The sequence below is a fragment of the Etheostoma cragini genome, chromosome 24 (genome assembly GCF_013103735.1).
Source record: "Etheostoma cragini isolate CJK2018 chromosome 24, CSU_Ecrag_1.0, whole genome shotgun sequence".
NCBI classification, from domain to species: domain Eukaryota; kingdom Metazoa; phylum Chordata; class Actinopteri; order Perciformes; family Percidae; genus Etheostoma; species Etheostoma cragini.
Window position 1 is genome coordinate 2,411,366 of NC_048430.1, and position 11,426 is coordinate 2,422,791.

At 43.1% G+C, this 11,426-nt stretch overlaps 1 protein-coding gene across 1 annotated transcript in view; it reads right to left on the reverse strand.

Moving 5' to 3' along the window:
* Positions 1 to 784: 784 nt before the first annotated feature.
* LOC117939256 (fidgetin-like) overlaps positions 785 to 11,426 on the reverse strand; it is a 34,012-nt gene continuing 23,370 nt past the window's right edge. The window contains exon 3 of the mRNA XM_034864448.1: positions 785 to 6,773. Coding sequence (XP_034720339.1) covers positions 4,513 to 6,773 — 2,261 coding nt within the window. The 3' untranslated portion in view covers positions 785 to 4,512. The remainder of the gene's footprint in view (positions 6,774 to 11,426) is intronic.

Consider the following 11,426-nt stretch of genomic DNA (forward strand, 5'->3'; position numbering starts at 1 on the left):
CAATGATATTTCCTGTATCACTCCCCCTACTGAGTCGAGCCGAGACCAACTGCAGATTTGTGAATACAGGTTATTTACAGAGCAGCTTGGTGCTACTGTATTTATATAGCTTACAAACAAAAAAGGTGGGCAAAATGATCTAATCTCTTCTTCGTGGTTGTCTCAAACTGTAAGAAAAAAACATTCGCTTTAAATGGGATGGACAAAAAAAAGCTTGTGTCATAGATTATTTCTGATCAGTGCTAAAGCATATTTCAAAGTGGAAAAATAAAGAAAACAGCAGCTCTTGATGCACTCTAACCTCTTGCAAAGCGTTTTGAGTTTTCACAGATAATTATAGAGGCTATACAGCAGCTTCCCACACCTCACCGCCAGCTATATAATGATACCTTAGAAATGTAGTGGGCTAATGCACATCATTTTCATTAGGAGTACTCTCATAATCCAAATTCTTTGTGATGGAGAAAGATAATTAATGCTTTAATGTTTTAGTCTTGCCACTCGTACCACAGCAAGAGAAATGAGTTGTTACATTTTAATGAGAGAAAGCGACAGCGTCGGCTTCCTGCGCAACACGGATGATTTTATAATTGCACACAAGGGTGACTAACTCAAGGCTCATTAAGAAGATTTTTCAGCTGGGCTATTTTTTCGCAGGACAATACACATATATATTTTTCCCATTGTACTGATAAATAAATTCTGCAATTAATATATATTTTTTATTCATCCCTTCCGGGCCTCAATGTGACCAGTGATAAAAAAAAAAGACATGTACAAGATATAATCTCCCAAGAAAATGTCTTTAATGAATTGTTTGTTGCTGCTTGTACCTAAGATTACATGAAAATACATTGACTGCAAGTATGGCAACATATTCACACATATAACAAGTGGTGCATTTGTATTGTATGTATAGGTATGTACAACAGAAACACGTTACACTCTGGTTTTAAAGTTGTGCAAGTGTGTTATATATACTAACAATTTATAAAATTCAACACACTAAATTAAAAAAAGAAGAGTGTGCCCACGTATATACACATTCACACGCGCACAACCACAGTAGTTCACAAAAGATTAAAGCAAATGTATTGGATTATACATTTCCAGGTCACCTTTAGGCCGACCCCAACGGTTCCTTCCTCACAAATCGCTTGTGAGTGGTTTTTTTTTACGCCAGTGTTATCAGGTGTGTGTGTGTGTTTCGCCTATAGCTCTGATCTGACACACAGTGACAGAGACACACACACACACACACACACTAGGCTATGCTGCAGCCTGCGGTTGCACCATCAGCTAAATGTTTTAAGTACAGTCATCTGAGGTAGACTGCGCAAAACTTGTTATTGTTGTTCTCTCCACTTTGTTTTTTTATGTTTTTTTAAGTTTTTTTATGCATTTTTCACAAACGTCTGACATTTGGAAAGACGTAAATCAAATACCACGTGTGTTTTGTAGCCATGAGGTAGAAATGCTTTAAAGAAGATCTCTAGCGTCCATTTAAGGAAAGGTTTCCAAAAAGAAAAGAAAAAAAGAAGCTAGATTTAAACACCATGTAGAAAAAAAAGGTCAAGACACAAAAGACGGACCACAAAACACCTAACAAACAAGCGTAGCATTGACCGGTGTGTTTCAAGTCGTTTGTTGGTCGGTTGTGGAGAATGGGGGGAGAGAGAACTCCTGTTGTTGTGTGCTCTGAAGTGCATTAGGAGGTGTTTCTGTCTAAAGGGACTCTCTCTCCGGAGGATTTGCTGACAAAAGGAATTGTGGTACAGATTGTTTTGAGGGTGGTTTTCTGACAGACCACTCTGCTTTCCCCTTGTGCTGCCGCCACACTGCCTGGCTGTCTTTCCTTTCCGTCAATTTTGCTGATGCTCAGCAGAACTTTCCCCCCTCCCCACATCAGGTGCTGCACTGATGGTGTCTAGACCAGAGATAGCAGCACAGAGTGGGCCTGGGCATAGAGTATGCAGCTCCTACTTCAGATGTTGTTAAAAATAAAACAGGATGTACAATAAAAGTTTAAAACTGATCATCGGTTCATAAATGAAATCTCCTTCAGGATAAATACCAGACAGACAAAGCAAATACATTTCAACAAAACAATATAACACACAAAATGCTTTAGTGCATGTACATTAAACTATTTTAGGTACTCCTGTGTCACAACAGTGGAGCTAAAGGACAGCTTCATACAGGGTGACAAGGAAGAGACAAAAATACATTCCAGTGGACCACACCGGGCAACAGATAACCTTCAGAGACGAAGACTGGTGCCACAATTCCTCACTCATGTTACAAAGCTTTTCAGTCAACCGAAGTGTGTATCCAAATGCATTTAGATGCCATTTGTGTAAATACAGTGGAACAAAAAACTGATGGACACAGTTACAGTTGAAGAAAAGAATGACGTCTGAATCTGGGCCGGTCATTTTGGGTAAAACATATTTGAATACTTTTTTTCTGATTGTAAAGTGATTAAAACAGTGTCCTTGCTAACTGTGTAAACTCCTGCTGGTTGGACATGAACATGCCCACTATCATAATCAACCAGAATTGCTGTTATGAAATTACCTCTGAACGCCAACAAAAACAGTAATTTACTCTTTTTTTGAACACTTTAAGGTATAGGCATGGAAGTTATGTCCTGAATGAATAACGGTTTCTAATTTAAATTACAGGAGCGGCATCCCATTCTACAGCTAATCCAGTTCAAATACAGCTAAATTGTGTTAGTGACAAGGCAACATTGCAGAATCCATATTTCCATATATAGGCTGTGACACCTCCTAAATCCAATTTAAAAACTAGCAAAATATCTGGAATGAGCTCCCTTAATCCTAGTTTACTTTTATTAAAAGAGATTTTCCTTAAATGCAACAGATGGGCTGCTCACTGATTTCCAAAACAGCATTTCTGGCTGAAACCAACTGGAGTAAACAAAATTGTATGACATGAATTGAAAATTTTAATTCACACAATGAGAATAATTGTGTTTGATATCGTTGGGATTTGAAAGAGTAGTTTGACGTTTTGGGAGAAACGCTTATTTGCCGAGAGTTAGATGAGAATGGCCCCACCACTCTCATGCTTATATAAGGCTCCAGCCAGCAGCTTAGCAACACATATGACATCAACTTGTTGTTTTTCACTTTTGACTGTAGAGTTTTTGTACAGATCGGACGGAGGCAGGCTAGCTGTTTCCTCATTTTTTGTTTTAATGCCAAGCTCAGCTTTCCACTACTGGCACTAGATGGATCGTCTCATTTCACTCTCTGTAAGAAAAGCAAACAAGGGAATTTCCCAAAATGTCAAACTATTTCTTTACATTTTTTGGAGCTATTTTTAGCATCGGAGAATACATCTCCTCTCGTTAAACAGTATGAGCCATAATTTTTCACAGAAGTTAGCTGACAAACTGATGGAGCCTCGATGCAGCCTAACAATATAGCCTAGATCATGTAATATGAACAATGTTGATTATGGTTGTTTTAATAAATATACAACTCCCACCACCCCAACACCTGCTTGTCTCTTAAAATACCCAAACAGCAAAGCTGGGCCACTGCTTTGTGGCTTTTAAAATTTGAATTCATTTTTTTAAAGCGATGGAAATAAGCTTTAGGACTGGTCAAGTAAAAACAGGTCACTAAAGCACCTGCTGTGAGGGAAAAAAAAGAAAAGAAATAATGTTTTTCTTTTACTATTGATTATGCTCCATCATTTCAGAACATATTTAGTACATTCATTGTCACCTCTTTGCTATTTATCCTAGCCACTTGAGGTACACATAACACTGCTTTGCTAAACATAAACTGCCAAACCACCTCGGATTCTCCTCTCAGGTCGTAGTGCTTTTCGTCAAGATATCTTGAGGTACTGTACAATTTACAAACGCTTTCCTGAGTTTAGTTTGTTACGTTTGCTTGTTTTGCAGACAAAGGTTCAGAAGAGATGAGTGCGAGTCAGGGCCCAGACTACTGCCGCCCTGATGGATTTCTGCTCTTAGCAAGACAAAGAATGATTGACCACCACCAATGGCAACTGGCAATCTCTGTTTTTCAGACTAACCGCTGAACTTTTAAAGCTCTTAATAATCATTAGCTCATGCCATGAATGTAGATTGTGAGGCAAAAAAAAAAGAAAAGAAAGAAAAATCAGAAAGCACCACTTCAGGCACTTGGATAGCCAACTAAATCTCAACAATAAGAACGTAACGATATATACACATACACTGGGGCGTCTCTTCTAAAGCCAACTTGCTTTCAATGTGTAAACAATGTCTGACTTTCTGGAGTGTCAAGCATTCAAATTCAAACTCTTGCTCTATAACTGCAAAACTGCCAGTTGTCTTTTCAAACCATGTCTCTTGGTGCGTCTAAACCCTGCTTGTGAGATCTCAGTGGGCTTGTGTTGGCCTTCTGTGTGCCTTTCCCTCCAGCACAATGCTTCTGCCCTGAGGGGAGGAATTGTGGATGCCTCTTTTTCTCAAGGGCGGAATCTATCTTTTCACTGGCTGCAGCCGAACATTTTGTTCCACTCAGTGTACGTGTCAATCTCTTTCTGTGATATACTGGACTGGAATTTACAAAAGACACTCTCAAAGTCCTGGTAGGTGAAGGGCCTGACCTGTCCCCTGGGCAACATACCCGACATGTCCATGCCCTGTGCAGAGATATGTAACAGACCTACGAGGGCCTCTTGGTAGAGTCTGGCCAGGTCCAGTCCAGAGAAACCCTCGGTACGCTGGACCAGCAGCGCCAGCTCCTCGTCGCTCATGCAGTATTTGTGCTGAGATTGAGCCAGGAGCTGGCTCACGATCTGGTGTCGGGCCGCGCCATCCGGCAGTGGCACAAGGACCCTCCGGGCAAAGTACCTGCGCAACCCTTCATCCATGTCCTGGGGTCTGCTTGATGAGCAAACCACCAACACTTGGTTGCCGTCGTCACCTGAGCCCATGAGAAGTGAGTCCAACTGGGCAAGTAGCTCCCCCTTCAGCCGGTTGATGGGACTTTCTTCACTGAGGTGGGCGGACAGCAGCATGTCCACCTCACTAATGAACAGTACTGAAGGCTGCCGGCAGCGCGCCACCAGGAAGGACGCTCGAATTATTTTTTCTCCCTCTGCCAGCCACTTGGTGGCCAACGTGGAACCGTTGAGCTGGAGCAATGGAGCCCCCAGCTGGCTGGCCAGGCAACGACCCAGCAACGTCCTGCCACTGCCCCTGGGGCCAAACAGCAACACGCATCGGGGTGCTGGACCTAAACTGCTGAACATGTCCGGGCGCAGAATGGGCCACAGGACCTCCTCCTTCAGGGTTGCCTTGGCCAGTTCTAGTCCGGCAATGTCACTCCAATCCACTGGGGGCCCCTGCTGAACGATTTCAGAGGTAACCATGTCTAGGAGGTGAGGGTCACTGGTTTTCAGCTGCTCTTCAGCATGCCGGGAGGAGGAAGTGGATGAGGAGGAGGTAGGCCCTGGCGCTGAGTGCAAGAGGTGGAGACGGTGATCATCAGCACCCTGCTCACTGAGGGAAGGGGAGGTGAAGCTGGCAAGGGAATCTGCTGAGCGGGAACCCCCAAGGGTGGAGGTGACATAGGCCGGCGGAGTCAGTGGTCCACCTGTGGCCTGGTTGCTGTACTTCCTCTGCTCTGAGGACATTGTGGACTGCTTCTGAGGATTAAAAGGTAAGGATGACTTTTCAGCACTTCTATCAAATCCACCCCCGCTGACGCTGTTGGAGCCTCCGTTTGCACTGCTGCTGTCTGCTATCCTGTACATGGGGCTCTCAGCCGAGCTCCGAGCCTGGCCATAGCTAAAGTTACCATAACCGGAGTCTATCTCTCCTTGGCCGGTCATGTAGAAGGCTTTCCTCTTCAGTGAGTTGGAGGAGCTACTGTTGAGAGGGGTGGGGGCGATCGGGGTCAGGTTGTGGCTCTGGTATGGGTATCCAGGTAAATTAGAAGATGGGGGAAGGGGTGTAGGTGCAGCGATGCCTGAGGGGAGATATGAGGATGGAGGGGGTGCTCCCCCAGGGCTGTATCCTGGCCCGACTGAGCTCTGAGCTGGGTATCCTGCTGGGGGGTAATTATAACTAGACAAGTTGGGGGAGCCTCCGTTGTAAGCTGGGACTAAAGTGGGGTGGGGGGGCGGTGGAGGGGGCGGCTGCAGGAGCCCAGAGCTGTGCAGTGGGGAGGGTAGTGCTGGGGCGGGGGCAGACTGGGAGCTGTAACTACTGTGCAGGTAGGAGCTGCTGTATGGAGGGCCATATTCCTGAGAGGCCATGGAGGAGTGGAGGGCAGTGGCAGAGTGGCTTCCACAGCTGCTGCTGGAGTAGCTGGGCTCGCTCAGGGTGCTGGACGCCAGGCCCGGGGAGCTACACATGCCAGACACCACCTCAGAGGCCGCCGCCACCCCTCCCTTTCTGACGGATACCCCCTCAGGGATACAGCTCATGGGGTAAACACCATCCTGCCAGGGCTCTGATTCACCTTTTCGTCCATTCATCACCCCTGGTCCCTCAGAATAGGAGCCCGGCATCTCCAGAATGCCAGAATACTTCTCGGCATACTTCTTGAGCAGGTTGGAGGCCGTGAGGGCGGAGATGTCATCATTGGCCCAGGCGTACTGGTAGGTGGCTGAGCGCTGCAGGTGGCCAGGTACCGCCCTGTAGGCCTCAGCCTTGTGGGCTGGTGAGCGCGTGGTGGAGGAAATGTCGAAATGCTGTTCGGCCCACTGGCTGTGCTCGGGGGTCCACTGCATCTTCAAGCCTGAGAGAAACAGAGACAGACAACCACATGTGAACAAACTGACGTGCTAAAATCATTTTAGCAATAATTAATATGACAACACCTTCAAAGTGCCTAGGATGGGGTGTATGGTCAATTAAAAAAAGGTGCTACATATATATTTTTTCTTTAATTTTCTTTAGTTTCCTTCCTGATACATGATCCATCAGTTGAGTTTGTGTCCAACTGCACATTCATTTCTACAGATCATAGGAAGGACAGAGTGAATCGGCAGGTATAGTGCGGCATAGAGGGAAGGTGGGATGGCTGGTTACACCAGCCTAATGCACCTTGGCCAGACCAATAAGACAGAGGCATTGAGGGTCACTCTATAATCCCCGGCTCATCTGAGGTGGCTGGAGATGGGTTTGAAAATCCCCCCTCGCCGAGTACCACAAAGCAACACACACACACACGCACACACACATCCACCCCCCTCTGCTTATGGTGCTTTCATCGCACACACACGCACACTCAGACACACAGGCGTTTAAAAAAAAAAAACTATATATGCCTGCACTCAGGCGTGCACAAGCACACACACACACACACACACACACACACACACACACACACACACACACACACACACACACACACACACAAGCTCAAATCCACTGACCCAGACGGACAAACACAGGCACGCACACAGGAGCTGTAGCGAGCAATGAATTACAACACATTGTGTCTCAAGCTTAGTTCCTGTCTGCACAGCTCCACCTTGACCTCCTCTCTCTTTACCTTTCTGTCTGCCTCTCTTCTTCATGCCTCCCTGCCGCCTTGTCTTCCCTTTCAGTCTCTCTTCTTTGCTTTTTTTGTCGACCATTTTCCACCTCCCCTCCTTCTAGATCCTTCTTTATTTGTCTTTACATCCTTTTTAATCCGATTCCATCTATTTTTGATATATATCTCTCTATCGTTTCATTCCCTTTCTTCGTGCCCCCCTCCATTCTCTTATTTACTCCGTCTGTGCTTGCTTCGCCTCCTCCCCTCCCTCCTTCCTTGCTCCATCTCATCTCAGACACACTCACCTGGCTCTCCCCTTTATTGCCTCAGGAGGCTGGAGAGCCACTGTTTCCTTTAATCCCAGCCAATGCCATCTGCAAACACTGACGGTCACACAGCGACTCCATCGTTGTCTCATTATCAAAGCTGTGGCGCTATCAAAGGCTGGACGAGGCGTAATCACAGCAGCCGCACGGCAGGATGAACCCTGTTTGATTTGACTTAGTGCACACAAATAAAGGATAATATCGGTGTCATTTAGGCTGCTTCCTCTGACTTACTGACTGGCTGCGGTTGCATGTAGAGATCCACAGTTGGGGGTCTGGGGAGCAATGCCGGCTTCAGAATTGGTTTATGTGTAAGTGCGTATTTGTGCTTGTGTGAGTAAAGCAGGCTTGCAAAATAAAATCCATTCATAGAGAAGCAACTCTTCCCCTCCTCCCATCCATTTATGCTACAGCAAACACAGACACACACAAAAAAAGCAGGCATCAACACATACGAATTCACTCTCTCTTGCTCTCTTTTCCGAGGCCCTGCGTTTGTTTGGTAACAACGCAGAAAGGGGTGGGGGGGGTGGGGGTGGGGGGGTGATCCCCAGACTCCTATTTCCTCTCTGATTCTGCTCTCTATCCGTCTCTCGGCAGTCGCCAATGGCTAATTAGCAGAATGGCGATCTGCTAATTGTGTTAATTTACAACATTTTAGCCGAGGGGAGTCTAGCAAGGGCTGGCAAGCATGTCACTCTCCCAGCGTACCGAGCAGGGAACGCTTCAGACAAAGAGCTGGGCAGAGGAAAGTTTTTGTATTAGCTGGGAGTCTCCTTTAATATGGAGAATATATGAAGGGGAAGCAGCACCATAAAAGGGCAGCATTTCAAGGAGATAACCATTACTCAGGGAAACTGGACAAAATGAATGATAGGTTTCACAACAATTCCTTCATAGCGGTCAGGTTTATGTACCCTGTTATATTGTTACTTACGGAGCCCCAGAGTTGACATGAAGGAAAAAAAAGAAGAAAAACAATTAATATAAAAACAACATCTTGACTTTCAAACTCGAGAGCTCGAGTTTAGTGTTTGTCCTCATTACATGCTTTAAAAAAAATGTCACCTCGGGCTCGGTAGTTACTATACTATACATATATATATATATATATATATATATATATATATATATATATATATAAAATCAATGGTAATAAAAAAAAATGTAGTTTGTAATTTCTTGAATATGGCCATGCTATGTAAGAACTCTTTCTGTAATACCATGTAATCTTACACAGAATTAATAAGTGATATCATTGAATAGATGTCTCGTGGAAGCAGAGGAAATCAAACAATGTTTAAGGGCTTTTAGAGTTGGGTTGTTCTCAGGATTTTAGTCTCAAGCTACATGTTTGATCTGTAGCCTGAAGCTAAATGCTGGTTTGGCAGTGCACATGAAATCTCGATTATTTCTACATTAGCTCATTAATAAATAATACGTAACTGAGGAAAGTGAGGAAAGAGAGAGGGAGACCCGTGGAAAAGGCTCTTAGCTACATTCAGCCACGTCTTCAGACATCAGTATATGCCTTTGTTGCACATTTTGTCACAGTCTTTAGTGTGAATGCAGAAAACACAGGCACACTATGGAACTGCCTCATTGATGCAGGGTCAATCTACCATGAGTCTCTTGATTCTGCCACAGAAATATTCCCCTATTCAGTCATTTAATGAGGCATTAAGTCATCTTCCATTCAGTAATCTAATTATTGACCACCACTGGTGATCAAGGTACCACCACAATGCCGTATAGCACTTCTCTCTGGCTGTATTCTGGCTTCATGTTGCAGTTACTGCCTGGCCTGGTATTTTCAATGCTCTCTTTGTGACACAGCAGATGTTGCACTAGTCTGCAAAGAGCTGCAAAGATTAATTGATTAGTTGTCAACTATTGCAATTAATTTTGATAGTCAATTAATTTCATTTGAGTCATTTTTTTATGAAAACAACCCATCAAAATAATCAGATTCCAGCTTCTTAATCTGAATATCTTCTAGTTCCTGGACACCTCTGTGACAGTAAACTGAACGTCTTTGAGTTGTTGACAAAAAAAGACTTTTGAGGACGTCATGTAACACGGATAGACATTTTTCACCATTTTAAAAACCAAACAACCAATCAATTAATCAAGAAAAATATGGACAGATTAACCGAAAGTAAAAATAGTTAGTTAGTTTCAGCTAAGGCAAGATAGCTATTCTGGATCTTGAAATGAATTATTGCATTGATGTATTGCGATACGGATGGAGACGATTCTGCATCCGTGCGGCGAAAGACCATAATCGATTATTACCTAATCATTTTCCGGTCGCTGCTTTTTTTATTTCTGCCTTTTATCCGCTATGTTCAGACACCGCTACATTCAGGAAGGTCTTTTTTAAGAGCAGATACAATAAAAAGGGGAGTTTATATACAGTACATCAGACTACTCGAATTTGTTACTGAAAACCATGTTTAGCAATATCTAATAATATTAAGGAGCTGAGGCATTATGATTTCGAATCAAAGACAGTACGACTGTAATCAAATGAAATCGTGAAAGATTCACACCCCTAATAACTATCGTGTTAACGTTAGCTAACGGCAAATTCACTAACTTTTTCTCTTAGCTGTAAGTTGTAGCCTAATTAAACAACAAACATTTTGATGAAACAACAGTTGGGTAATTCAGTTATGTAATTGAGGTAAAAACCAAGTCATTAGGTAGTTCAGGTGAAAGGCCAGGGATACATCAAGACTGCTCCTGTTGTATATTACAGGTGAAGGTTGATGACCTTTTATTCATTTATATAAATTCCACTGTATATTTATTGCTATATATTTGTAAATATTGTAATGTTTAATTTACTATAGGCCTTACTATTATTATTATAACTACTTTACCATAACAATGTAGCAGTACATCATTATTTTGTTGTTATGTCTGATTTCAATTTCAAATGTTCAAAATCAAATTTATTTTCCTAAAACAAGCTCTTTTCAAAATGTCACAAAAGATTTCCAACGTTACAGTAAACTTCTCAGATTAACCCTCGAGTTGTCTTCACCTTCGGGACCCTCTCGCACCCCTCGGGTCATACCGACCCGGGACTCATTTGGGGTTTTCAAAACAATTCTGAATTAAAATTTTGCTTCATAATCTATTAAGAAATATTGTCTTTATCTCAATTTCAAACAATTACATAACATATATGTTTAGAGAATGCATTAGTCTCTACTAGCATACAATTAAAAATGGAAGCATGGTTAATTTTTAGTCATAAGGTTATAATTCATGTTAAAAATAAGTGATCATATCCAGACGTATTTTCTTAATTGAGTCAGGAATACATGTTTATCAAAGAAAATAAGGTAAGGCCATTGATTTTCAGGTAGAAAACATGTATTTGCACTATTTTTCTTCTTGTGAAATGAAACTTTGAAAAGAGGGGTTGAGACCAATAATCAGTTGATTTAACACATCTCCTTTCAGCACAGGGAGGTGTACAGAGAAAATAGACGGAGATGAAAGGAACTGAGGATGGAGAGGGGGATGATAAGGAAGAGAGAAGGCAAGCTCTAAAAGAAGATGGGGGGGGGGG